At 42.4% G+C, this 27,674-nt stretch overlaps 1 protein-coding gene across 1 annotated transcript in view; it reads right to left on the bottom strand.

Moving 5' to 3' along the window:
• rbm42 (RNA binding motif protein 42) overlaps positions 1–17,297 on the bottom strand; it is a 59,343-nt gene extending 42,046 nt beyond the window's left edge. Inside the window, exons 1-4 of the mRNA XM_056286574.1 lie at positions 17,237–17,297; positions 17,015–17,141; positions 2,524–2,580; positions 1,781–1,913 (exon numbers count right to left, since the gene is read on the bottom strand). Coding sequence (XP_056142549.1) covers positions 1,781–1,913; positions 2,524–2,579 — 189 coding nt within the window. The 5' untranslated portion in view covers position 2,580; positions 17,015–17,141; positions 17,237–17,297. The remainder of the gene's footprint in view (positions 1–1,780; positions 1,914–2,523; positions 2,581–17,014; positions 17,142–17,236) is intronic.
• Between the last annotated feature and the right edge of the window lie 10,377 nt (positions 17,298–27,674).

A 27,674-nucleotide genomic window follows, 5' to 3' on the forward strand; every position in this document is an offset into this window, starting at 1 on the left:
GTGTATTACTGAATTGATTAAAAAACTGGCCAAAGTGTGAATTCCTAGTTACAATGTACACTACCGTTCAAAAGTTTGGGATCACATTGAAATGTCCATATTTTTGAAGGAAAAGCACTGTACTGTTCAATGAAGATAACTTTAAACTAGTCTTAACTTTAAAGAAATACACTCTATACATTGCTAATGTGGTAAATGACTATTCTAGCTGCAAATGTCTGGTTTTTGGTGCAATATCTACATAGGTGTATAGAGGCCCATTTCAAGCAACTATCACTCCAGTGTTCTAATGGTACAATGTGTTTGCTCATTGGCTCAGAAGGCTAATTGATGATTAGAAAACCCTTGTGCAATCATGTTCACACATCTGAAAACAGTTTAGCTCGTTACAGAAGCTACAAAACTGACCTTCCTTTGAGCAGATTGAGTTTCTGGAGCATCACATTTGTGGGGTCAATTAAACGCTCAAAATGGCCAGAAAAAGAGAACTTTCATCTGAAACTCGACAGTCTATTCTTGTTCTTAGAAATGAAGGCTATTCCATGCGAGAAATTGCTAAGAAATTGAAGATTTCCTACACCGGTGTGTACTACTCCCTTCAGAGGACAGCACAAACAGGCTCTAACCAGAGTAGAAAAAGAAGTGGGAGGCCGCGTTGCACAACTGAGCAAGAAGATAAGTACATTAGAGTCTCTAGTTTGAGAAACAGACGCCTCACAGGTCCCCAACTGGCATCTTCATTAAATAGTACCCGCAAAACACCAGTGTCAACATCTACAGTGAAGAGGCAACTGCGGGATTCTGGGCTTCAGGGCAGAGTGGCAAAGAAAAAGCCATATCTGAGACTGACCAATAAAAGAAAAAGATTAAGATGGGCAAAAGAACACAGACATTGGACAGAGGAAGACTGGAAAAAAGTGTTGTGGACGGATGAATCCAAGTTTGAGGTGTTTGGATCACAAAGAAGAACGTTTGTGAGACGCAGAACAAATGAAAAGATGCTGGAAGAATGCCTGACGCCATCTGTTAAGCATGGTAGAGGTAATGTGATGGTCTGGGGTTGCTTTGGTGCTGGTAAGGTGGGAGATTTGTACAGGGTAAAAGGGATTCTGAATAAGGAAGGCTATCACTCCATTTTGCAACGCCATGCCATACCCAGTGGACAGCGCTTGATTGGAGCCAATTTCATCCTACAACAGGACAATGACCCTAAACACACCTCCAAATTGTGCAAGAACTATTTAGAGCAGAAGCAGGCAGCTGGTATTCTATCGGTAATGGAGTGGCCAGCGCAGTCACCAGATCTGAACCCCATTGAGCTGTTGTGGGAGCAGCTTGACCGTATGGTACGCAAGAAGTGCCCATCCAACCAATCCAACTTGTGGGAGCTGCTTCTGGAAGCGTGGGGTGCAATTTCTCCAGATTACCTCAACAAATTAACAGCTAGAATGCCAAAGGTCTGCAATGCTGTAATTGCTGCAAATGGAGGATTCTTTGACGAAAGCAAAGTTTGATGTAAAAAAAATCTTAATTCAAATACAAATCATTATTTCTAACCTTGTCAATGTCTTGACTCTATTTTCTATTCATTTCACAACATATGGTGGTGAATAAGTGTGACTTTTCATGGAAAACACAAAATTGTTTGGGTGATCCCAAACTTTTGAACAGTAGTGTATATCATGCTGACCCTTCATTCAAAGAATAATCCCCTTATAAAACAGCCAGTTTTTCCCGTCCAAAATCATACTGGCTAGACACGACAGTTGTCATTACTTACCTGTCTGTAGGTGTTGGTGCCGATAATGGGTCGGACCACTGGTACAGCTGGGACAGCCAAAGCTACTGGTACTGCCTCCATGACAGCGGAACCCCCTCCAGAAACTGGACCACCAAGAACCTCCTGCTCAAAACTACACCAAAGAGACAGTGAAAGAAAGTTAGAATCATGTGTACATCATGTGTATTTTCTAACATAAAACAACTTGTACATGACCACTCACCATAGAGAAGAAAAGAAAGACAGAAAAATCACCTGGTTGACTAATGGCCATGTTACTCTGCACTGACATCTTACGTTTTTGGTGCATGGCACAACCAAACCTCCCATTAAATTGTATAAAAAGCACAGTAAATAAAAAAATTGCCCAAAAAAATCTCTGTAAACACATTATGCTTGCGTCAATTTAGACCTTAATTTGATTGAGACAGTTCAATTAAGGTGTTTACATGGTAGTTGCCATAGTCAAATTATTGCCCTAATCTTGTAATATTTATATTTTCAACTCTCAGGTAAACACTGAATGAGAGCTGGCAATGAGAAAAAGCCAAGGTCAGCCATGGTAGCAGCAAGGAGCACCCACCAAAGACCACAACCAGTGAGCAGCTAGCTTCCAGAGCAACCACAGTGCTCATGCAGCTACTAACTTGAGTGCAGGATTAGGATTCACAAGGAGTTAAATGCTAAAATGGGGAATCCACACAAAATTGTACTTTAGTTTTTATTTTAGTGGTTATACTCACAGAGCCATCTCAGCTTCCATCTCTTTCAAACGCTCTTCTCCAGACTTGAGCGCCATGCTTTGGAAACAAAAAAAAAATAAAAAATATCAATCTATACACATTAGTCATCGGTTTTTTTTTTGGGGACAAACAGCAAATAAAATGATGCTAATAAAATTATGAAACTTAGATACAATATGTTATATTTTTATGAAATCAAAGGTTAGCAAAACTTTGTTGAAATCCTCACAAATTATGACAAGCTGGTTTATCCATTCATGTTATGCAATTGGCTTCCAGACAGCAATAATTGCTCTGCTCCAGTGGATTCCCTCATGTCCTTGACTCACAACATATTTGACATTTTGCCCACAAGAAAGCTGAACAATCATTGAGAAAACATGACAAACATTTCTTTTGTGCCATGTTGAACAAATTTTCAAGCAAATTTTATACATCGTTGTATATATTTATTTAGCAGAGAAAAAAAATCTAGCTGCAAATGTGAATAAACCGTGTCTAATAGCAAGATGGCAGCACATTCTGCATGGTATCTTAGTCAGTTATAGTATAATTTTCCAGTGATTTGTGGCCAAATAATGTGGATATAGCATGTGCTAAAATTAAATTGAATCTGTCAAATGGTCAACTGGATATTACCATCTAAATAATTAAGTTGCCATGTCTTCATGTCTCTCTATATCGACTCATGGCTTGGCCTTTGCCCAAAGATGAAATGCGCAACCTTCTCCCTGAGGTTTCTTCCTATTTTTTCTCCGTTACAGGGTTTTTTGGGTTTTTCCTAGCAGAAATCCCGTCACGCTTTTGTGTCTTCCTTTGCATGCGAGCTCGGCATCAGCATTCACAGTGCACGTAAACATCATACAGTCAAATACACAAGGGAAACAAAAATGTCCAAGCGACCAATAAAGGCAAGCCAAGCCAACAACTTCTAAAAAGCTTAGAAACACAGTACCAATGGCTAAATTCAGGGCAGAACAGTTTACTAAGGATTTGAATGAATCGGGGGCAACAACTATTTTGTAAGGTCTGCCGACTTCAGAAACAAATGACTGGACACGTACAGATAAGTGACCATATCAAATCCAAGAAAAAGTAAAGGTCAGAGCAATTGCACCTCCAGCCTTTCAAAGTAATGACAGAAACCACAGTAGACTCATCGGATGCAAGATGTGGGTTTGTTTAAGACTTTGAGGCTGTGGGTGCAGAATGACTGTTGGAGCCATAATGAAATATCAGCTACGGTTATGGTTAAAACGGGAAATAGGTAGGTAAATGTATGAAAGTAAAATGATTTATATAAAGCGGTATACAAACATACACTGTAAAACATGGTATGGTTAAATATCAATGTCGAATGATTTCTGTGCGAGTTATGATCTATGCCTCACCTTTTGGGTCAGCGCTTCCACTGCATGAATGTTGTTCATTTAATTAAGGGATTAATGACAGCTGCTGAGTTGGGGGAGCAGAAGTTTTTCAACCAAGAATTGTAAAAGGTATACCGCTGAATTATTGATTAGGTTTTGTTATTTTGAAAAACAGCTGAAAAATGTTTTCGTAAAAACCTCTGCTGACTTTAGATCCACGGTTGCTTATTGTTTGGATTGCGTGTCGTCAACTCCGCTCAAGTTCAAGTTCAAAATTAACTTTATCCGTTATACACTATATGGACAAAAATATTATGATACGCCTCTTAATCATTGAATTCAGGTGTTTCATTCAGACCCATTGTCACAGTCTGCATTTACAAACATTTGTGAAAGAATGGGTCGTCAACGATTTCTTTTGTCTTGTTGACATTTAGAGAGAGGTTGTTATAATGGCACCATATGGTTAAATCTTCCACTTCCCTCCTATAGGCCCTCTCATAACTGTCGCTTATTAATTCCAATCACTGGCATCATCTGTGAATTTAATGATACTGTTGTTGTCATATTTGGCACCACAGTCGTGTGTAAAGGGTGTACAATAGAGGCCTGAGACAGCAGCCCTGAGGTGCACCAGTCCTAAGAACTAATGTAGTATGTTTTACCTATTCTCACAGTCCGGGGCCTGCCTGTCAGGAAATCAAATAGCCAATTATAGAGAGTTTTCCAGACCAAGACCTTTGAGTTCCAACACCAGTTTGGATGGTACAGTTGTATTAAAAGCAGAGCTGTAATCAATAAACACCATTCTGACATAGGTGTTTTTCTTTTCAAGGTGTAGTAGAGCAGTATGCAGAGTAAGCGAGTTAGTGTCCTCTACAGATCTGTTAGAACAGTAGGCAAACTGGAATGTGTCAAGGGTAAAAGGAATGTTACTTTTTTTTAACAATATATTTATTGGTTTTCAGCTTGCAAATCACATCAAATTGCACATCAACAGTACAGAACACATTTTTCACCCTGTTCTCCCTCCTATAACCCAATCCCTAAAAACTTAAGTACAAAACAGGAAGTTATATAAAATAAACAAAAGTAACGAGAAGAAAGATGAAAAAAAAATGAAAAAAACATTAAAAAGAAAGAAGATTTAAAGGGTGTTTTTCTGGTCAATGTACACAATCATATAAATCTACCCTACACCCCCACAGCTTTTTCTTGCTGAAGCAAGTTGCCAACATTAACATTACGCCTTAAGAAGTACATAAAGGGTCTCCAGATATCATCAAAAACATTCTGTTTACGTCTAACAATATACTTTATCTTTTCCATTGACATATTTGACGCCATTTCTTTGATCCACGTTCCAATTCTTGGTCCATCAACATTTTTCCAATTAAGAGCAATTACGTTTAGCTTGTAATATACACGTCTATGAACCTGAACTCTCTGCTTTGTAAATGTGGGTTGGTAGGATATATACCAAGAATAAAAAGCTTGGGATACAATGGCAATTTCTTTGATAACATTTGATAGAACATATTAATAAGATCTTGCCAAAAGGTTTTCACACATTCCCATATACAATGATATAGTGTTCCTCTTGTCCCCTTACACTTGATACAAGTATCAGAAATATTATCATTAAACTTATGTATTTTAACCGGAGTTATGTATGTCTGCATCAGCCATTTATACTGTACGAGTCTCAAGCTACTGCTGATTGTCTGCCTCTGTGCCTCCTTACATGCTTCACTCCAGTCTTCTAAAGATATTTCCTCCCATAATCTCAGTTTTGATTCAGATGAATAATCAGATCCGGACACAAAAAAATCATACAGAGTTGAAATTAAACCTTTATCATAACAATGGCTTGTGACTGCTACCTCTAATGTAGAAATGCCAGGTTTATCTAATGAATGATTTTGATATGAGGATATAAAGCTCCCAAGTTGAAGATATTTGAAAAAAATGATTCTTTGGAATGTCATATTTGGTTGATATTTCTGCAAATGACATAAATACTTCCTTTTCATTGTACATGTCTTGCACTTTCCTTGACCCCTTTTCCGCCCACATTCGAAATCCTGTATCACTTTTTCCTGATTTAAAATTGGCATTACCCCAAATAGGACTGAAGTGTGACCAGGAAGAGTTTATATTCAAATATTAACAAGTGTCAAACCAAACATCAATCATATTCAATATAATAGGTTTCTCTGTATATTTCCTCAGGTATTTACGATCTGCTGAATACAAATATAAGTGCAATGATAATCTTGGTGTAACAGATGAGGATTCCAAATCCAACCAACCAGGGAGGGTTCCGGATGAAAAATAAAACATAATGTACCGCAATTGAGCTGCCCAGTAATACCATTGGATGTTTGGGCATTTAAGGCCTCCTCGGTCATATGGTAGATACAGTAAAGATAGACGTAATCTGGGATGCTTATCTTGCCAAATAAAGTTGGTAAACTATTTATTGATTCTAGTAAACAAAGATGAGGGAGGGGGCAGGGGGATATTCTGGAACAAATAAAGAAATTTAGGGAGTATGTTCATTTTTAGAATATTTGTCCTGCCAATCGTTGAAATAGGTAAAGATGTCCAACGTTCTATTGATGAGATACTAGCTTCCAGAATTGGGTCATAATTTATCTGAGCAATCTTATTAACCTCAGGGATAATTTTTATTCCCAAATATGTGAAATTATCCGTTGAATTGAAAGCAGAAGCATAAACATGGCTATTTTTCCTCTCTGATTCATTAAGTAGCATTATAGATGATTTTGAATGATTAACTTTATATCCAGATATTTTTCCAAATGTTTCAATAAGACCTAGGAGTGCGGGGATAGAGCTATGTAGATTTTTAGGAGCAAAATTACATCATCGGCAAAGTGCGCTATTTTATGTTCTAAATGACCTTCTCGAATTCCATAAATGTCACTGTGCATCCTCACCGCTATAGCAAATGGCTCTATCGCAAGGATAAAAAGCAATGGTGATAAAGGACTCCCTTGCGGGCAACTTCTAGAGATGTTAAAAGGTTTAGAAATCATACTATTAGTCAGGACTTCCGCAGTAAGCCCAGCACAGAGCAATCTAACCCATTTACTAAATGTATCTCCAAAGCCAAAGCAGGAGAGCACCTCGAACAAATAAGGCCATTCAGCACAGTCAAAGGCCTTCTCAGCATCAAGTGAGAGTAAGGCAGTGTCTGTAGCCTCTCTCTGGCTGTGTAAAATATTGAGCACTCGTCTGACTTTATGAAAGCCCTGTCTACCTTGGATAAATCCGTTTTGGTCTTGCCCCACCACCTGATCTTCTTGCAATAACTTTACAGAGTATTTTTGTATCTGAATTTAAAAGGCTAATTGGATGCATATTTTCACATTTTGTATTTGGTTTGCCTGGCTTTGGAAGTAGTGTGATTAGGGCACCCCGCATGGATGTGGGGAGAAGACCATTCTCAAAGGACTCCTGAAACATCTCCAAAAGGGGTGAAAGTAATTTGGATTGAAATTTTTTATAAATCTCTATGGGGATGCCATCTGGCCCCACTGCTTTTCCAGCCTGCATACAGCCAATCGCTTCTGCAATTTCCAATTTTGTTATATTTCTAATATTTTACTTTCCTCTTCAGAAATTCTGGGTATATTAAGGTCGTTTAGGAATTCTGTCTGCATGTCCAGGCTAGAAGAGCACTCAGAGCTATACAATTTCCCATAGAAGACTCTGAAGGCTTCACTAATCTCTGTAGGGTCTACTATAGTTCTACCATTTGGAGCTTCTATACAATTAATAGACCTTTCTGTTTGTTGTTGTTTAATCCGCCATGCTAGGAGTTTTCCGGGCTTTTCCCCCTGGTCATAGTAGTACTGTTTGAGTCTCAGTAAATCGTCAGCTGCTTTATTAGCTGATAATTCGTTATACTGAGATCTAAGTAGGAGTAATTGTGTATGTTTATCTGTAGAGATATGTCTGTTATGGTAGATATCCGTTTCAATTTTTTTTAATTTTCTCATCTAATGTCTTCATTTCAAGTTGTGCACTCTTTTTCTTTGAACTAGTGAAAGAAATTATTTGACCCCTAATAAAGGCCTTGAATGCCTCCCATCTTGTGCTAGCAGATGTCTGGGATGTGTTACATTCAAAATATAAGTCAAATTTGTTTATCCAAAAAATCTATGAATGTGGGGTTCATAAGCCATCCTGGTTGAAACGCCATCTTGGGGGATCACTCACTAGTACTTTAGTATCTTTATAGTATCTTTATAAATCAAGGATACAGCTGCATGATCAGATAGAACTATACTGCTATAATGACATTCGTCAATTTTGGAAACAAGTAGTGCTGAAACTAAAAAGTAGTCTATATGCGAGTGAGTTTTATAAGTTCCGGAATAACAGGAATATTCTAATGCATTTGGTTTACCATGCCTCCAAATATCCAACAAATTCAACTCTTTCATAAAATGGTGTATTGTCTTACTCGACCTGATGTGAGTATCATCTAAATCAGTTGATCTGTCTCTAAATGGATCCAATGTCTAATTAAAGTCACCAGCTATTATGTATTGCCCAGGGAGATTTGAAGCAGTCAGAAAAAAATTATCGTAGAATTTGGGATCATCCTCATTGGGGCCATACACATTTATCAAATTTATATTTTCAGATAATAAAGTATCCTGGACTATGATATATCTACCTGCAGGGTCCTTAACTATATTTTGGATTCGTAGTGGGACAGATTTATGGATTAGTATCATAACCCCTCTAGCATGGGTGGTATAGGAAGCAGACAACACCTGACCCTGCCATCTTCTTCTTATTTTGGAAATATCCCCACTCAGCAGATGAGTTTCTTGTAAAAAAAAAACTACTTTTGATTTCAAGAATGTCATCCTGATCATCCCTTTTTTCACCTTTTTAAGTTTGTTCAGAGCCCTACAGTTCCATGAGGTAAATTTTATCTTACAACTAGCAGACATTAGTAACAATATGCAGTACAATATATCTTTAAGGATCGTTTTGATAAAATACATTGACAAGCCACACCCACAAAACATGAAGGGAAAAAAATCACAACAAAACAACAAAAACAAACAAAAACAAAAAAGACCCCCCCTCCTCTCGAATCCCATGTGAGCTTGGACTCCATGTCCTCTGGACACCCCCCCCCTCCCCTCCCACTCTATAACTACCGCTTACGAAAACGGGTCTCTCTCTAGCTTTTAGTTTTTTTTTTTTTTCAGCTCTTAACTAGCTTTCCTTTTCTTTTTACTGAGAACTAACCACTTAAACTTAAGTAGCCTTTATAATCATGAACTACACAACATTTCTAACCTGTAGCCTACATATTGTGTTAAACAGCCTAAGCACATAACAAATACTCACATATCTGGAACCCACGCAGGCTGACGGCTGAAAATAATATCGATAAAAAATCAAATATAGCCTGCAGCTGTTGACCACATAAAATCCGTGATGGGTTGTAGCCTACATCCCAAGTAGCCTAAGCAAATGTCATTTCAACTCTGTCCAGTGCCTGGATGTGCCCATATAAACTAGCCTAATGACATTTCAACTTTCCAGTGCTTGGATGCATAAACGTCAGTAGGCTATCCGGTTTAGGCCCACTGTCCATAGCAGTTAAGTTGAACATTTATGTTGGCCATGGTAATGAAAAAGGAAACGAAACTCAGCCCTGTTTCAAAGAAAGATAAAAAAAGAATAATCATGTCTTCTTTTGTGGAAACAATAGGCTATAAAATAGAGTAGCCTAGGCTAGGCTATAGGCCTAGTTTAACTAACGTTAGCAGGGCTATTGTCGTTACACTTTCCTGAAGGAACATTCCCACGTCAGGTCCGCCTCGGTCATTCAAAGAGATTGGATAAATGTGTCCACTTCTGCCGGAGTTTGGAAGGTGTGAGACCTCTCATCGTGTGTCACCAGGAGCCGGGCTGGAAAGTTGATTCTGTGCTTGTAAATCCCCTTGTCTCGCAGCTTCTCTCACACTTCATCGTAGTTGCGCTGCATCCTGTGCACACCGGCGGAAAGGTCCGGATGAAAACGAACTATTGTAAAGGACCTTTCCTTTGGTTCTGGTGGCTTTCAAAACTCCCTCCTTGTCCTTAAAGTTCAAGAACTTCATAATAAATATCCTGGACGTACCGTGCGCGAGTCGTTGTTTGGTGGACCACCGATTCTATGAGCCCGCTCGATTACCAAGGCCTCTCGTGGTTCCAAGCCCAGAGCTTCAGGTAGCCACTTTTCCAAAAACGCAGCTGCGTCCTGGACCTCTACCTTCTCCGGTAACCCCACCATTCTCACGTTGTTTCGCCGACTTTTGCATTCCAAGTCGTCCACTTTGTTGGCAAGATTTTTAACGGTGCTTTCCAATGTACTCACTTTGGATAATAGCCCATTCACGTTGTCTTCCGCATCAGAAATCCGCTGTTCTGCTTGTGCTATACGCCCTGTGCATTCTTGTACCTGCGTTCTGACATCCATAACTGTTGCTTGCACAACATCAATTCTCTTATAAAGTCCACTTTATAAGAGACAATGAAAATATGGCCTTCATGATATCATGATTGCTATTCTTGTCTGGGTCAAATATTTCGCCATCTCCTTCATCGAGGTCGTCCTCCATGTCAGCCATGACGTTGCTCGTTTTTTCACCCTCCGAATGTTCGTCCTTGTATCGTGGATTCTTTTGGCCCTTTTTGCCGCTTTTTCGTGACATTTTCAATTCTCACTACTGTTACAGACGTGTTGCTTGATTTTAAATAAAATTCTTATTAGTGTTGTAGGATTGATTGCTTGCTAGCAGCAGAGCTTAAAAGTTGCGACCTCCTAGCACCTCGCCATAACCATAAGTCACCCAGGAATGTTACATTTCATATATGATATTACCAGTCTTTCCAGGCACTTCATAATAACAGAGGCAAAAGCAACAGGTCATATTCATTAAGGCAAGAGACAGGTGTTTTGTTAGGTACAGGCGCAATGGTGGTTTTCTTAAATCACAGTGGAACCACACACACAATGACAGGGACAGGTTAAAGATGTCAGTAAAAACCTGAGATAACTGAGATAACCTGAGTGTAACAAGGCTTGAGGACACAGGAAAGGATGCCGTCTGGGCCAGCAGACAGCATTCCCTTTAAAAATGTTTACTCACATCAGCCTCTGCCACCTGTAGATTGACTTCGAGTGGGCACTGTGCTGCACTGGTTTACTCTTTGTGGGTGTCACGGAGCAGCTCCGTCACTGACAGCGGGCAGCACACATACACACCACACATTCCCCGCTCCCTTCCATTTTCGCTAAGTAGTTAATAAGTCTTGCTATTATCCCGCATCCCTTCTCTATTTCAGCAACGGTTCTATTTTCATTTACGCATACATTCGCACAAACGTTTTATTCGCTTACCATTTCTTGTAGTGCGTTGCATAATCACCCCGCCATCTCCCATAAAATGAGTTGGGCTGGCAAAACGGGCATAACATTTTCCTCTGTTAAACAGTATGTTCTTGCGCACTTTGTTGTGCAATGTTGACTCCTGTACGGCTTACCTCTATTACTTTGGTTTCTAATGTTAAGGTACAGAGTTCCCAGTCCTGAGTTATAAAATGACAGGGGATGGCCACGTACGCCTCCAGACTCAACGACGTTTTTTTTCCACCATTGTGAAACTGAAGGCAGTTGACTTTTCAATGAGAGTTAAAATTTGGTCTTGCACATTGCTGTACTTCAGAGACACGGCGTGTGAAATACTGGAGTGTTTGGGTACAGTGTAGTCAGGTTCCATCTTGATTAGTTTTCTGAAGCCTTCGCCTTCGACTACATTAACGGGTCTCATATCCATAGTGAGGAACTCTACAATGGCATCTCTTATGTTTCTCTTTCTTTTATCTGTTATTGGTTTGTGGAACTGTAGGGTCTGCTGTGTAGTTTTGGGTGTGGTTGAGGATGCTGATGGCTGCAACACCTGGGGATGCACCTATGAACAAGTTATTGGGCTTTTTTATGCCAATAAGTGCCTTAGCCCCAGATGTTCTCACATTACTCCTTATGTTTGATTTTAACTATTCGGATCAGTTGCAACTATGTTCCAAGCAGGGTAAGCGCATGTTTTTATCATGTGTAACGTTATTGTTTAAACGGTGGATAAAAGCAGCTTGATAATGGTGACTGGAAATCAGTCATGAGCTAAGCTAATGCCCCTTTTCCACTGCATGGTACCGGCTCAACTCAATTCAACGCGCTTTTTTTGGTTTTCCATTGGGCAAAAGTTAGGGATAGTACCTGGTACCAGGTACTTTTTTTGGTACCACCTCCATCGAGGTTCCAAGTGAGCTGAGCTGATACTAAAAGGTGACATGAAAATACCACTATAAATACACTCACTGGCCACTTTATTAGGTACACCTTGCTAGTACCGGGTTGGACCCCCTTTTGCCTTCAGAACTGCCTTAATCCTTCATGGCATAGATTCAACAAGGTACTGGAAACATTCCTCAGAGTTTGGTCCATATTGACATGATAGCATCACGCAGTTGCTGCAGATTTGTCGGCTGCACATCCATGATGCGAATCTCCCGGTCCACCACATCCCAAAGGTGCTCTATTGGATTGAGATCTGGTGACTGTGGAGGCCATTTGAGTACAGTGAACACATTGTCATGTTCAAGAAACCAGTCTGAGATGATTCGAGCTTTATGACATGGCGCGTTATCCTGTTGGAAGTAGCCATCAGAAGATGGGAACACTGTGGTCATAAAGGGATGGACATGGTCAGCAACAATACTCAAGTAAGCTGTGGCGTTGACACGATGCTCAATTGGTACTAAGGGGCCCAAAGTGTGCCAAGAAAACATCCCCCACACCATTACACCACCAGCCTGAACCGTTGATACAAGGCAGGATGGATCCATGCTTTCATGTTGTTGACGCCAAATTCTGACCCTACCATCCGAATGTCGCAGCAGAAATCGAGACTCATCAGACCAGGCAACGTTTTTCCAATCTTCTATTGTCCAATTTTGGTGAGCCTGTGCGAATTATAGCCTCCGTTTCCTGTTCTTAGCTGACAGGAGTGGCACCCGGTGTGGTCTTCTGCTGCTGTAGCCTATCTGCCTCAAGGTTCGACGTGTTGTGCGTTCAGAGATGCTCTTCTGCATACCTCGCTTGTAATGAGTGGTTATTTGAGTTACTGTTGCCTTTTTATCAGCTCGAACCAATCTGGCCATTCTCCTCTGACCTCTGGCATCAACAAGGCATTTTCGCCCACAGAACTGCCGCTCACTGGATATTTTCTCTTTTTCGGGCCATTCTCTGTAAACCCTAGAAATGGTTATGCGTGAAAATCCCAGTAGATCAGCAGTTTCTGAAATACTCAGACCAGCCCGTCTGGCACCAACAACCATGCCACGTTCAAGTTCAAAATCACCTTTCTTCCCCATTCTGATGCTCGGTTTGAACTGCAGCAGATCGTCTTGACCATGTCTACATGCCTAAATGCATTGAGTTGCTGCCATGTGATTGGCTGATTAGAAATTTGCATTAACGAGCAGTTGGACAGGTGTGCCTAATAAAGTGGCCGGTGAGTGTAAATAAATTAAATAAATAAAATCTAAATATATGTATATTTATCTATATCTATCTAAATATAAATAAATTCTTAAAAACAAAAAACTAGTCAACATGCCCACAAATGACCAGCGGAGCTTCGCCATGAGGAGACACTATCTGCAGTAGAAAATTAAATCCCAAACAGTAAAGCAAGTAGAGTTGAACAGAGTAGAGTCAAGTTGAGCCAGTACCATGCAGTGGGAACGGGGCATAAGTTTGCTAGCTTTGATAGTCTCAGTTTTTACACCGTATAAGAATAGCCTACTACTTACAGCATTCAGGTGATTTATCACGCTTGTTGTGCCACCATGGTAGGCCAGTTTCAAATTGCGTATCAGGCACATTGCCTTGTCATCGCTCAATTTAAAGTGTCGTCACAGCTGAGATTGTCAGCATTTTGTCTTCCCTTTAACTGCCAAGGTGAACTGAAGCGTGACATCACTACTGTGAGTGAGAGGGGTGCCAGGCACCGCAGCTGAGACAGTATATATTTCCACTTTTTAACAATGCAACAGTACAAGAATGGGCTGACAAATGTATTCTGCAGTTTGCCTTTGATCGTCTACATTAAGCAAAAAAAAAAAAAAAAAGAATATCAGAATCCCAAATTGAAACCAAATACCTATCCAAAGAACAAATATCCAAATACGCAGGTATATGGATCCAGCCTTACCCCCAAGTCCCTTCTAAAAAAGTTGGGGAACTTGGCCTTTACAATCGACAGCTGCACCATCTGCCCCTCCTCTCAGGTCCGCAACCTGGGTGTCATAGTGGATTCTATTCTCTCCTTTGACCCACACATCCGGTCCCTCACCAAATCTACCTTCTTCCACCTAAAGAACATCTCCACACTCTGCCCTTCACTCCCTGTTGCTGTTGCTGAAAAGCTCATAAATGCTTTCGTCACCTCCTGCTTGGACTACTGTGACAAGATCCTATTTGGGACATCATTCAAAGCCCTGAATAGGCTCCAGTATCTCCAGAACTCTGCTGCCAGGGTTATTACATGAAATAGGCCCTAGCAGCATATCACACCCACCCTCATTCACCTGCATTGGCGCCCAGTTAATCAGTGCATCACCTTCAAAATCCTCCTGCTCACCTACAAGTCCCTCCACAGAGAAGCTCCCATCTACCTTTCCAACCTCCTCTCTAGCTACACACCATCTCGCTCTCTGCGCTCCTCTGACACCAGTCTCCTAACCATCCTCACCACCAGGCTTATGTCAATGGGGGACCAGGCCTTTAGCGCAGCTGCCCCTAAGCTTTCGAATGTCTCCCAGACTCTATCCGATACACTGAATCTACCTCCAGTTTTAAGGCTCAGTTCAAAACCCACCTCTTCAGAGAAGCTTTCAGGGGCAAATTAACCTCCTTTTCCCCCAATGAGTCAAACTCTCTATTCAGCTGCCCCCCACCCTTTTATCTTTAAATTCATTCTGTACAGTGTCCTTGCATACCTTGAAGGGCAATTTATTTATTTATTTTGGCTTCTATCGGCCTGAGTTACCACTGTTGTGCTGCACTAATCCAAATGGTGCACATCCACCGCCCAGCACCTTGGCTCTGACCCGTGGCTCTACTCTTGTCGTGTATGACTGACAGGTCAGTTGACCATGTTAACGTTAATGCCATACCATTTACCAATGTTTTTTTTTCTGGATGCTGATTATTTTTAGGTCTATCACACTGACAAATCATTGAGAGTTTTTTTCATGATATGTCATGCCTAAGCACCATCAACAGTGCTCTCATGTGTAGACGTACACCTTATTTTTTACTTGTGCTGCAGGCACATTAAGCCCTGCCTGTTCTCTTTCATAGCATTTTTACAGGCACAATATACAGTGCCTTGCAAAAGTACTCAACCCCCTTGACAGTCATCACTAATTTCTGGATTATAAAAGATACTCACACATCTATGAATTCCTGAAGCTAGTTATGGTCACTAAATTGAAAATTTTGAATTTGAAGCACTGTAGATCCACTGCCCATCCTCTAAGCATTGCTACTTTGAAACTGTTTAAATATAGTAGTCTATTGTGTCGCCACAATTTATAAATTATATGCCGTATACAGTGTATAGTGTTTTCACCTCTGGGCTGGACTTAAGGTATCAGCAAATTTTCAGAAGATCATGTGACATCACATAACCTCTCCGTCGAGATGCCAATTCACACGAGACTAATATTAGATGACCTCTGTGTTTGCTGAAATGTGGTAGGTAAATTGCGCTGGAATTTTTAATTTGAAAATTATGGACATGGCAGATTCACATGGGATTAAGATCACAGACGACCTCTGCAATTATTACAATTTACTAGAGGTCTCCAGGTAATACTCGTCCCATGTGAATAGAGTTTATATAATTTAACAAGGAAGCCTGCAAGTGCCCCTGCCGACATGTAGCTTTGCATAACCTGCTTTAGCACCACAGCTTCCAGTGCTAAGCCCCAAATGTCCAATCACAAATTATTAACATAATTATGTATTCAAGTTTACTGATAGATAGCATGACAAAAAGTATAGCACAAACCAAACACAAGAGCCTACAATACAATGTGGAATGTCTGGCTTCTCCCACGAATTTACAGCTGCTTCGCAAGCAGGTTTTCTTTTTTTCTTGATGCTTAAAAGTCTTTTCCCCAAGCTAGTTTTGCGCTTCCTTCATTTGTGTCCTAAATTCGGTTAAATTGCCACGCCAGAGATGCAGAAACAATCAGGAACTGCAAGTGTTTTTCATGTGCTACTCCTGTTAAGGATAGAAAGCGATAAGGTTGAAAACTGGTAAATTGTCAATGAACAATGACAGGTTAAGGCTGAGGGAATTTTTTTGTATGTTTATTAAGCTATAATCGGTTATCGCTGATTAAACGTTGCGTTACAATGATATATCACGTTGCCTAAGCCTAGACTTACACTATCATCAACCTCCACTGCTCGTGCTCACACTGGTCTTATCATTATTTCAAACTATTATTTCATACATCGTTTCGTGTCATTTCAAACTGCCAGAATTCGGGGGAGAGGGGAGCCAGAAGCTACAATTTTTCAGGGGAGTACCCCAAAGACCCCCTTCTGAAGTAAGGTGGCGTTTACCTTAAAACGTTTTGTAACACTGATGTACATTATGTTAGCAATGTGCCAAATATGGCTACATTTTATCGCAATGTTGTTTTGAGCCAGCAAATTGCTCCGTTGCCCGGTGTGTGCGCCATCAATCTCGATAAAACATACTAGAATGATGTAAAAGTTTCGTACAGTATAGGTACAACATTGCAATTTGGTACAGATGCCTTGAAGAACTATGAGCCTTGTTCAGCTCGATGTCGCCTGTATATATTCAGCTAGCAGTAGCTTCAGTTTATATCTAGTGTTTGTTTTCTACAAGAAGCAATCCAAAAATGCTACCATCAGAATGGGCTACGCTGTATTCACGTCAATATATTCAGTATGATGAGAAAGTAAGAACCAATACCTTAGACTGTGATCACTTAGCAACCTTCTATCAGAACGCTTTCGCTCCGCTCGCAAGGGCTTTGAAATCGCTGTCGCGTAACTGTGACGACATGTCAGCGTCCTTATTCCTCTTCTTCCGGTAGCTGCTGAAAAAACAAAAAACAAAGTTTTTTGCTCATGACTGCCGTCCTCAGTTCTTTGATACAGCTACACAGTCGAACTGAGAATCCCATACTCATACTTTCGTCTTCGCAAGTACTTGTTTAATTTTAGGAAGTTCTTGTTTGACAGCTCATTTCATCTAGTAATGTGCAGATGGCAATAATGACAATAATAATTCTAGTACTACTACTACTACTACTTTCGGCTGCTCCCGTTAGGGGTCGCCACAGCGGATCATCCGTTTCCATCTCTTCCTGTCCTCTGCATCTTCCTCTGTTACACCCGCCACCTGCATGTCTTCCCTCACCACGTCCATAAACCTCCTCTTTGGCCTTCCTATTTTCTTCTTCCCTGGCAGCTCCATATTCAGCATCCTTCTCCCAATATACCCAGCATCTCTCCTCCACACATGTCCAAGCCATCTCAATCTTGCCTCTCTTGCTTTGTCTCCAAACCGTCCAACCTGGGCGGTCCCTCTGATATACTCGTTCCTAATCCTGTCCTTCTTCATCACTCCCAATGAAAATCTTATCTTCAACTCTGCCACCTCCAGCTCTGCCTCCTATCTTTTCGCCAATGCCACTGTCTCCAAACCCTATACAACCATCTTGTATACGTCCCTTTAACTCTTGCTGGTACCCTTCTGTCGCAAATCACTCCTGACACTCTTCTCCACCCACTCCACCCTGCCTGCACTCCCTTCTTCACCTCTCTTCTGCACTCCCCATTACTTTTGAAAAGTTGACCCCAAGTATTTAAACTCATATGCCTTCGTCACCTCCACTCCTTGCATCCTCACCATTCCACTGTCCTCCCTCTCAATCACACAGGTATTCCGTCTTGCTCCTACTGACTTTCATTCCTCTTCTCTCCAGTGCATACCTCCACCTCTCCAGGCTCTCCTCCACCTGCACCCTACTCTTGCTACAGATCACAATGTCTTCTGCGAACACCATAGTCCACGGAAACTCCTGCCGGATCTTGTCCGTCAACCTGTCCATCACCATTGCAAACAATAAAGGGCTCAGAGCCGATCCTTGATGTAATCCACAGATGGGTTTCCAACCGCACACCTCACCACTGTCACATTTCCCTCATACATATCCTGCACCACTCCAACATACTTCTCTGCAACACCCGACTTCCTCATACAATACCACACTTCCTCTCTCGGCACCCTGTAATATGCTTTCTCTAAATCCACAAAGACACACTTGTAACTCCTTCTGGCCTTCTCTATACTTCTCCATCAACATTCTCAAAGCAATGTTAATGTTAATGGCAATAATAATTCTAATAATGTTAAATTCTATTTCTGTGTATAGTACTTTTCATACATGAAATGCAGCTAAAAGCGCTTTATATTTGAGGAAAAGCAGACGAAATAAAAACAGGATAAAAAAGACTCAATCAAAATGCAATTTTAAAGTAAATAAAAAGACAATTTAAAAGATGGTAAGCTGAAGGGTCCTGTCCTGGGTATCTATCCATTTAAGAAGTTGGTCAATAAAGCACTCTACTCAAATTCTATCTATGTAATTATCTTTTTTCAAGTCAATCGTTTTATCAATTGCAATAGGGGAATAACTAAAAGTTTTAACATTTAATGTAACTATTTCTCACCTCAATTATTACAGAACCAAAGTTTAAATCCTTTTCGTCATTTGGAGAGATGACAAATAAGTAATCACAAAAAATAGCTATCTGATTCATAAGTATACTTGTAGGCCTCAGTACCCCTGAATTATTTCTATCTTGGAGTGCACAACTGTAGCATGGGCAGAAATCACAGTGTGGGTGGGCACAGAGAAAATCAGGTGGGCCTAGCCCATCCAAGACCAATCATACTTTATAGGTTCTGAAACGCATGTTAACCAAATAGGCCTTTACAACTATACTTTCCTGAATGCACCACAGTTTAATCATACAAACCTTAAACATCATCAGAGGTCATGTTACAAGTACCAAGACGAACATTAACAGCATCACATAGCCTGGCACGGTGGCCACATATTCACGCGCGTGCACATACACACACACACACACACACACACACACACACACACAGCTGACAGATGCAACAGCATCATTAATCAAGCGTATGGATAGAGGTACACACATGGCCACTGACACCTGGGGAACACCGGGTCAGTTGTCCTGGGCTCTGGGTCAAGTGAGGGTTCAACATTGACAGCTCCCACCATCGCTGCTGTGAGGCAAGTCCAGGTGTGCCCAGTGGCGGCGACAGGGTATGACTACAGCCCAACCAAGAATTGTGTTAGCCCCACCTTAGCCTCACCATGGAATAACCAAGAAAATTACCAAGCAGAATTAGTCAACCCAGTGCCTCCACATTAGCCTGGCATCGCCAGACCAATTTGCAAATGCAAAGGGAAACTCTCATTTTTGATCTCCAAGTGGTGTTATTAACGGGCACAGACCAAATGCCACTATTAAAGTGATGACATTAGTTTCATAAACAGAACGGACACACATTCGGATAAATTAGCTTCCTAGCTAGTGCCATTGACATTTACTGTAAGTTATAATCACTCATATGAACAATTACGCTGCCAAATATGAAACTCTCAGACACATTTTTTACTGTTGGTGTTCAGCACTATGGATAGGCTGATGTGACACATTGTTTGTGTTTAGATGCTATGTGTTATGTTCTTGTTTTAAATGCTGCCGCTGCGCAGCATGCAGTGGATGGGTGTGCCTGACAGCATGAATGAGTTGAAATAGCATGAATAGTATTGTCTAAACTCAGTAGTAGTAGTGACCGTCCACGTCTGTTGCTCTTGATGTAATTTTACATGTGAAAAAAGGAGAGTGCAATCATCTAACCCATAGTCACCTAATGCGTGGTATTTCTAGCTGTTGGGGGAGGGGGGGTGCTATTCTATTGTGTATGTATTCACATTGAAATTCTGACATTGATATGAGCCCCGCCAATATATCGATTAGCCCCACCATTTTTTAGCCAAAAAAAAAAAAAATACTCTGCCGCCGCCACTGGGCCGTGGGATTTTGTGAAACCATACATTATTATTGCAATATACAACTAACAAGTTCCATCCATTAGCTGAACCGCTTATCCTGTTATCAGGGTCACGGGGATGCTGAAGCCTATTCCAGCAGTCACTGGGCGGCAGGCGGGGAGACACCCTGGACAGGCCGCCAGGCCATCACAGGGCCGAGACACACACACACACACACACACACACACACACACACACACACACACACACACACACACACACACACACACACACACACACACACATTCATACCTAGGGACAATTTAGCATGGCCAATTCACCTGACTTACATGTCTTTGGACTGTGGGAGGAAACCAGAGCCCGCGGAGGAAACCCACCGCCGACACGGGGAGAACATGCAAACTCCACACAGAGGACGACCCGAGATGCCCACCAAGGTTGGACTACCCGGGGCTCAAACCCAAGACCTTGTTGCTGTGAGACGACCGTGCTAACCACTGCACCACCATGCCACCTAACTAACAAGTTATTAATGAAGTTTTAATTTTCTGTCAGTATTTTGTACACACTCATTTCCCAATACAGAGATTAATTATCTGCCCAAAAGTTAATTTCTTTAAAAACCTTCCGTCAGAGGGAACCTCAGTTTTTGCCGTTCACATAGCAGATGTGGGAATCATTAGAACGTGACACATCAAAGGCCCTGATTGACAGCCAGTGTTGTAATAAATCACAGAATGTCCAGTCAAACGGAGCGGGTTAAGTGTCTACTTTATTCAGCTAATAGGTCAGCTCACATGTATGCAACACGACTTTCACACAAAAGGTCTGTCGTAAAAACCCATTTCATGTACAGCCACATCTCAGTTTCCGTCACTGTCGTGCACATTACCGTATTAACTGTAATACTATGACATCTCCCCCTTTTAGTTTTTCTTTCACCTTTTAAAGTAAACAGATATAACATTATGTTAAACATTATGTGACCAGTGCTATTCTTCTCTGGAATCAATAAAACTCTTACCACACTGGGAGCAACAATAAGGCTTCAACATTCAGTTTAACATTTCACAACCTATTACACCCAGGAACTCTTTTGACATTTCCAAGTAACTCCTTAGTTATATAGTTTACCATCTGGAACTCTTTTCACCCTTTATCTTGAACTTTTTTTTCCTTTGTTCACCCTTTTCTTGAACTCTTTTTTTCCGTTGTTCACCCTTTTCTCCCCCCCTCCCCATTTTCATAAATGTATATCCCCTCCAAAGGCCATGAGATGTGAGAACACAGTCACTCACAAGTCCAGTCTAACAACTGGTTTAATGACCTGTCCAGTCTTGGTCTGTGACAGTTTCTCTGTACCAGCATGTATGCTGACACTTGGGGTATGTGGACCAGTCCCATAACCAACTGTGTCGTAGGGCTCTTGACTGGCGTCCTTGCGAACAGGTGAGACAGGCGATAACTGCTCCAGAGCAGGTATCGCCTGGAGATTGCGACGGTTACGCCAGAACGTTCCACCCTGCTGTGTCTTGATGAGGTAAGAGCGTGGTGAGACACTCTCGCTGGTCAGTACTGCAGGAGTTGTCCAGGATTTCTGGTGGTCCAGCTTGGTGAGAACATGACCACCTGGTTGCAGTGAAGGTAGGGATCTCACCCCGTGACGCTGGTTATAGTAGAAGGCTTGCTTCTTCTTTTCGGCCTTGTCCTTCTGCTTGATCCATTGCAAATTAGACCATCAAGGTTGCAGGTTTCTCTCGAGGGTAGGAAGCATTGTCCTGATCTTCTGGCCCATTAGGAGCTCAGCTGAGCTGGCTCCCGTGGTGCTGCACGGAGTCGACCTGTAGCACTTGAGTGCAACAAGAGGGTCCTTCTGTTTCAGGATTCTCTTTGCAGTCTGCACGACCCTTTCAGCATGACCGTTTCCTTGTGCATTGTGCGGGCTCGAGGTGATATGTTTAAAATCGAGCTCACGGGCTAGGTCTTAAAACTCGGCACTCAAGAACTGTGGCCCATTGTCCCTCATGACCACATCCGGTACGCCGTACCGGGCACATGTTGCTTTTCGCTTCAGAGCGACTTGAGCACTGGTTGTTGTTGTCATGTATAGAATCTCTATGTATCTAGAGTAGTAGTCTGAGATAACTAAATAGTTCTGTTTGTTGTACTCACACAGGTCCAGAGCTATACGCTTCCATGGCCTGCCAGGGAGTGGAGTAAAGAGCAATGGCTCCTTTTGCTGTGCTCTTCTTGACTTACAGCAAAACTGACAGGACGAGACCTTGTGTTTTATCTGTGAGGAAATGCCCGGCCAGCAGACAGGCGTCTGCACTCTCCCAACATTTTGTGAGGCCCTGATGTCCATCATGAATCCTATCAAGAATGTCCATCCTCAATGTCTCAGGTATCACTATTCAGCATCCCTTAGTAATCATTCCATTATACTCTGAAAGTTCACTTTTCATTGGAAAATACTCTCTTATGTTACCTGGGACTTTACTCACGTGTTCAGACCATCCTGACCTGATGTGTCTGATCACCGTTTGTAGCATCTCATCTGCTGCTGTGGCTGCTCTGATGCTGGCCAGCTTCTGTGGAGTAGCAGTGATGTTCTCAATGACAGCTGCGATGTAGCACTCCACATCTGAGTGTGTGTCCCTCTCATTCGCCGTGTGGTGCACAGGGCTCCTTGACAGTGTGTCTGCCACAACGAGTGTCTTTCCAGGTGCATACTCACCTATGGGTTTAAACCTCATGAGCCGCATAAGAAGTCTCTGGCACCGTAGTGGAACATTGTCTAAGTCCTTGCTGTTCATTAGTGGGGCCGAGGGCTTGTGGTCTGTCACTAGTTTGAAACTCTCGAGGCCATAGAGGTATTTTTCAAACCGCTCACAGGCCCAAACACACGCCAAACACTCTTTCTCGATCTGCGCATATCTGGTTTCCGTGTCAGTCAATCTCCTGGAGCAGTATGCTACTGGCTTCCAGTCTTCCCCATGGAGCTGCAGTAGCACGCCACCGATCCCATAGCTACTTGCATCAGCTGAGACGGCGGTGGGTTTGTTGACGTCATAGAATGTCAACACAGGTGATGTCATCGGGAGCTCTTTAAACCTCTCAAAAGCTGTCTGTCGTGCTGGTCCCCAGGTCCATGCTGTCTTGGATCTTAGCAGCTCATACAGTGGCTGGCCCACTGTGGATAGGTTTGGCACGTATTTACTGAGATAGTTCACCATGCCAAGGACTCGTTTCAGGTCCTGCACGTTCTCTGGTGTGGTAAACTCTCAGACAGCCTCCACTTTGGCTGGATCTGGTCGCACGCCCGCAGCATCGATCATATGTCCCTGAAAGTGAAGCGGTTTCTGCCTCAGCACACACTTTTTCTTGTTGCGCTTAAGTCCAGCGGACTCGACTCTCTCCAGGACTTTTTAAAGCTGAAGGTCATGTTCTTCCATGTCTCTTCCGTACACGACCATGTACACAGCTGCCCCCTGTAGGCCATGCAGTGTCTCTGTCATTTTTCTTTGAAATATCTCTGGTGCGCTCGTTATTCCAAACAGTAAGCGTTGGAAACAGTACCTGGCGAATGGAGTGATGAATGCCATCAGCCTGGCACTGTCGCTGTGCAATGGGATCTGGAAAAATCCCGAGGCTTTGTCGAGGCTGGAGAACACCATTGCTCTGCTCAGCTTGGCTATGACCTCCTCCGGTGTAGGTAAGATGAATCTCTCTCTCTTGACCTGTTCATTCAGTTTCTTTAGATCCACACATAGTCGCACTTTTCCAGACCTTTTCAGGACAGGCAACATAGGGGCACACCAATCTGTCAGCTCTGTTACTTCCTCTATAATGCCGTTCTCCTCCATCCGGCGCAGGTCCTCTCTAACCTTGCGCATTAGCGGCATTGGGACCCTGCGCGCCATGTGCACTGCATATGGTGTGGCATTGTCCTTTAGCTGTATCTTTACAGGCTCTGTCTTGAGAGTGCCATGCTCTCCAAATGCATTATAGACCTCTTCGACTCGCTTCACAAGGCCCATCTCTGCTGCAGTGGAACAGCTGAGTAAGTTATTGACACTCTGCCCTCCGATAACATACACTGGGAATGAGTATGACTTGCCCTTGTACATGGTGCATGCTTGAAATTGCCCTTGACAATTCAATGACCCCCTGGACTGCATAGTGAAATGCTGGTCTGCTTTAGTTCTCTCTCTGGAATTAGCACATTGAAAGTCTCTTCACACATAACACTAGCGTCTGCTCCAGTATCAAACTTAAACTCCACTGGTTTTGCACCAATGAGAAGCTGCACTGTCCATTTTTGATCACTCAAGTTTGCATTCACTGATCCCAAAAAGAATGCATTCTGCTCATCAGTCTTTTTAACTTCACTCATCGATTTGCTCTTACACATTCTCTCCCAATGTCCATTTTTGTTGCACTTGTTGCATGCTGATTTGAACGCTGGGCATCTTTCCTGGTTTTTGTGTTGCATTTTTCCCACATCTGCCACACTTTCCTCCGCACCCCGTGTTTCTGGAGTCTTTGCCTCCTTTCTGTTTAGCGTTACGCTGCCATTTTGGGTTTTTCTTCCACGCGCCCTGTGCGTGCACCTCTTGCACAGCTGCTGCAGCGCTTGTAGCTTCCCCTTGCTTTCTAATTTGCATGCTAACGGTCTCTGACTGATGCACTGACTGTATTGTTTGTGCTAGCGTGAGATCATTCATGAGTTGCAACTTACGAGGCTGCCCTTTATCTGGAATCCCTACCACGATCCGGTCACGAATATTCTCATCCCTATTTATCCCGAACTCGCAGTGCTCTGATAGCTCATAAAGGGCTCTGATAAATGTCTGCTTTCTCACCTGGCTGTTGCACCAGCTGATAGAAAATGGCTCGCTCGTGGATTATATTCCGTTTAGGGAAAAAGTACTCGTTGTATTTATCCATGACTATATTGTAATCCTTCTCGTGTGCTGCTTCAGCAAAAGTGAAAGACTTGAAAATATTCTCTGCTTCGCTCCCCATCGCATATATTAGAGAACTAACTTGTACAAGCGTCTTTTCCAGTCAGTCCATTCCGTCGGTTTATCAAAGCAAAAGTTTTCTGGTGGGCTAAACTTCGCCATAATTCACTATCGTTGTGAATATACGCCTCACTTCCGACACCATGTAATAAATCACGGAATGTCCAGTCAAACGGAGCAGGTTAAGTGTCTACTTTATCCAGCTAATAGGTCAGCTCACGTGTATGCAACACGACTTTCACGCAAAAGGTCTACTGTCGTAAAAACCCCTTTCAAGTACAGCCACATCTCACAGTTTCCGTCACTGTCGTGTACATTACCGTATTAACTGTAATACTACGACAAGTGTGACGGAGGATAACAACATGAGAAATCCGTGAGGGGTATGGATCGCTTTCAGAGCAAACCACCACCAACCACCAGTGCGGACGACGCACCACCTACAGAAAAGAGGGGGAAAAACTGTCAGTAAACAGTATCACGAAAGCTACATGTGTTACGGCTTCAGCTGTACCGGGGATGTCAACAACAGCCCTCTTGTTGCCTAGCTGTTTTGACTTAGTTATCCTTTTAGCTTATAAATATATTCCTGGGTAACTTGCTGTTTGCAGTTTTAATAGTATTGTGTTAGGTTTGATAGAGTTTTACATAAGTGTCCAGTTTCTGGGCAATAAGCCTATTTTCAGTGTACCTCTTTGGCCAATTGGGTGTTAAGTGGCCAGGGTGTGGCCTGCACTCATGGCAGACAATTAGCAATCAGTGTTCTTTAAATCACTGCTGCTACTTAGCTTGCCAGCGTCAGGCAAACAAGCCTAGGTTGAGGCTAGAGTGAACAAAGGCAAGCGCGACTTTTTCAAGCCAAGACTTCGTCAAGCACGGACTGCTCTTTTTAGATCCGGCCAGTCATCTGTATTTTGTGTACCTAGTATAGACTATGTGTTTCCTTCGCATTCCTGTCCTTACCTCTTCCCGGAGCTGGCATAGACGTTGGGTCACTCCTAGGCGCTGTGACCCTACCAATCTCATCTATCCCACTCTCTCCACTCACGTTGAGCAAGTGGTGACAGGAGGGCTCTGGAATTGCCAGTCTGCGGTGCCGAAAGCTGAGTTTATCTTTTATTTTCATATATATATATATATATATATATATATATATATATATATATATATATATATATATATATATATATATATATATATACACTCACTGGCCACTTTATTAGGTACACCTTGCTAGTACCAGGTTGGACCCCCTTTTGCCTTCAGAACTGCCTTAATCCTTCGTGGCATAGATTCAACAAGGTACTGGAAACATTCCTCAGAGAGTTTGGTCCATATTGACATGATAGTATCACGCAGTTGCTGCAGATTTGTTGGCTGCACATCCATGATGCAAATCTCCCGGTCCACCACATCCCAAAGGTGCTCTATTGGATTGAGATCTGGTGACTGTGGATGCCATTTGAGTACAGTGAACTCATTGTCATGTTCAAGAAACCAGTCTGAGATGATTCGAGCTTCATGACATGGCGCGTTATCCTGCTGGAAGTAGCCATCAGAAGATGGGAACACTGTGGTCATAAAGGGATGAACATGGTCAGCAACAATACTCAGGTAGGCTGTGGCGTTGACACGATGCTCAATTGGTACTAAGGGGCCCAAAGTGTGCCAAGAAAACATCCCCCACACCATTACACCACCACCACCAGCCTGAACCGTTGATACAAGGCAGGATGGATCCATGCTTTCATGTTGTTGACGCCAAATTCTGACCCTACCATCCGAATGTCGCAGCAGAAATCGAGACTCATCAGACCAGGCAACGTTTTTCCAATCTTCTATTGTCCAATTTTGGTGAGCCTGTGCGAATTGTAGCCTCAGTTTCCTGTTCTTAGCTGACAGGAGTGGCACCCGGTGTGGTCTTCTGCTGCTGTAGCCCATCTGCCTCAAGGTTCGACGTGTTGTGCGTTCAGAGATGCTCTTCTGCATACCTCGGTTGTAATGAGTGGTTATTTGAGTTACTGTTGCCTTTCTATCAGCTCGAACCAGTCTGGCCATTCTCCTCTGACCTCTGGCATCAACAAGGCATTTTCGCCCACAGAACTGCCGCTCACTGGATATTTTCTCTTTTTCGGACCATTCTCTGTAAACCCTAGAGATGGTTGTGCGTGAAAATCCCAGCAGATCAGCAGTTTCTGAAATACTCAGACCAGCCCGTCTGGCACCAACAACCATGCCACGTTCAAAGTCACTTAAATCACTTTTCTTCCCCATTCTGATGTTCGGTTTGAACTGTAGCAGATCGTCTTGACCATGTCTACATGCCTTAACGCATTGAGTTGCTGCCATGTGATTGGCTGATTAGAAATTTGTCCACCTGTCCAACGAGGGTGTGCCTAATAAAGTGGCCGGTGAGTGTATATATACACACGCGCACGCACCTTTAGTCGAGCGGTCAGCGATGTCTCCCGCGGTGCGGGCGACA

The sequence above is a fragment of the Lampris incognitus genome, chromosome 9, assembly GCF_029633865.1.
Source record: "Lampris incognitus isolate fLamInc1 chromosome 9, fLamInc1.hap2, whole genome shotgun sequence".
Lineage (NCBI taxonomy): Eukaryota > Metazoa > Chordata > Actinopteri > Lampriformes > Lampridae > Lampris > Lampris incognitus.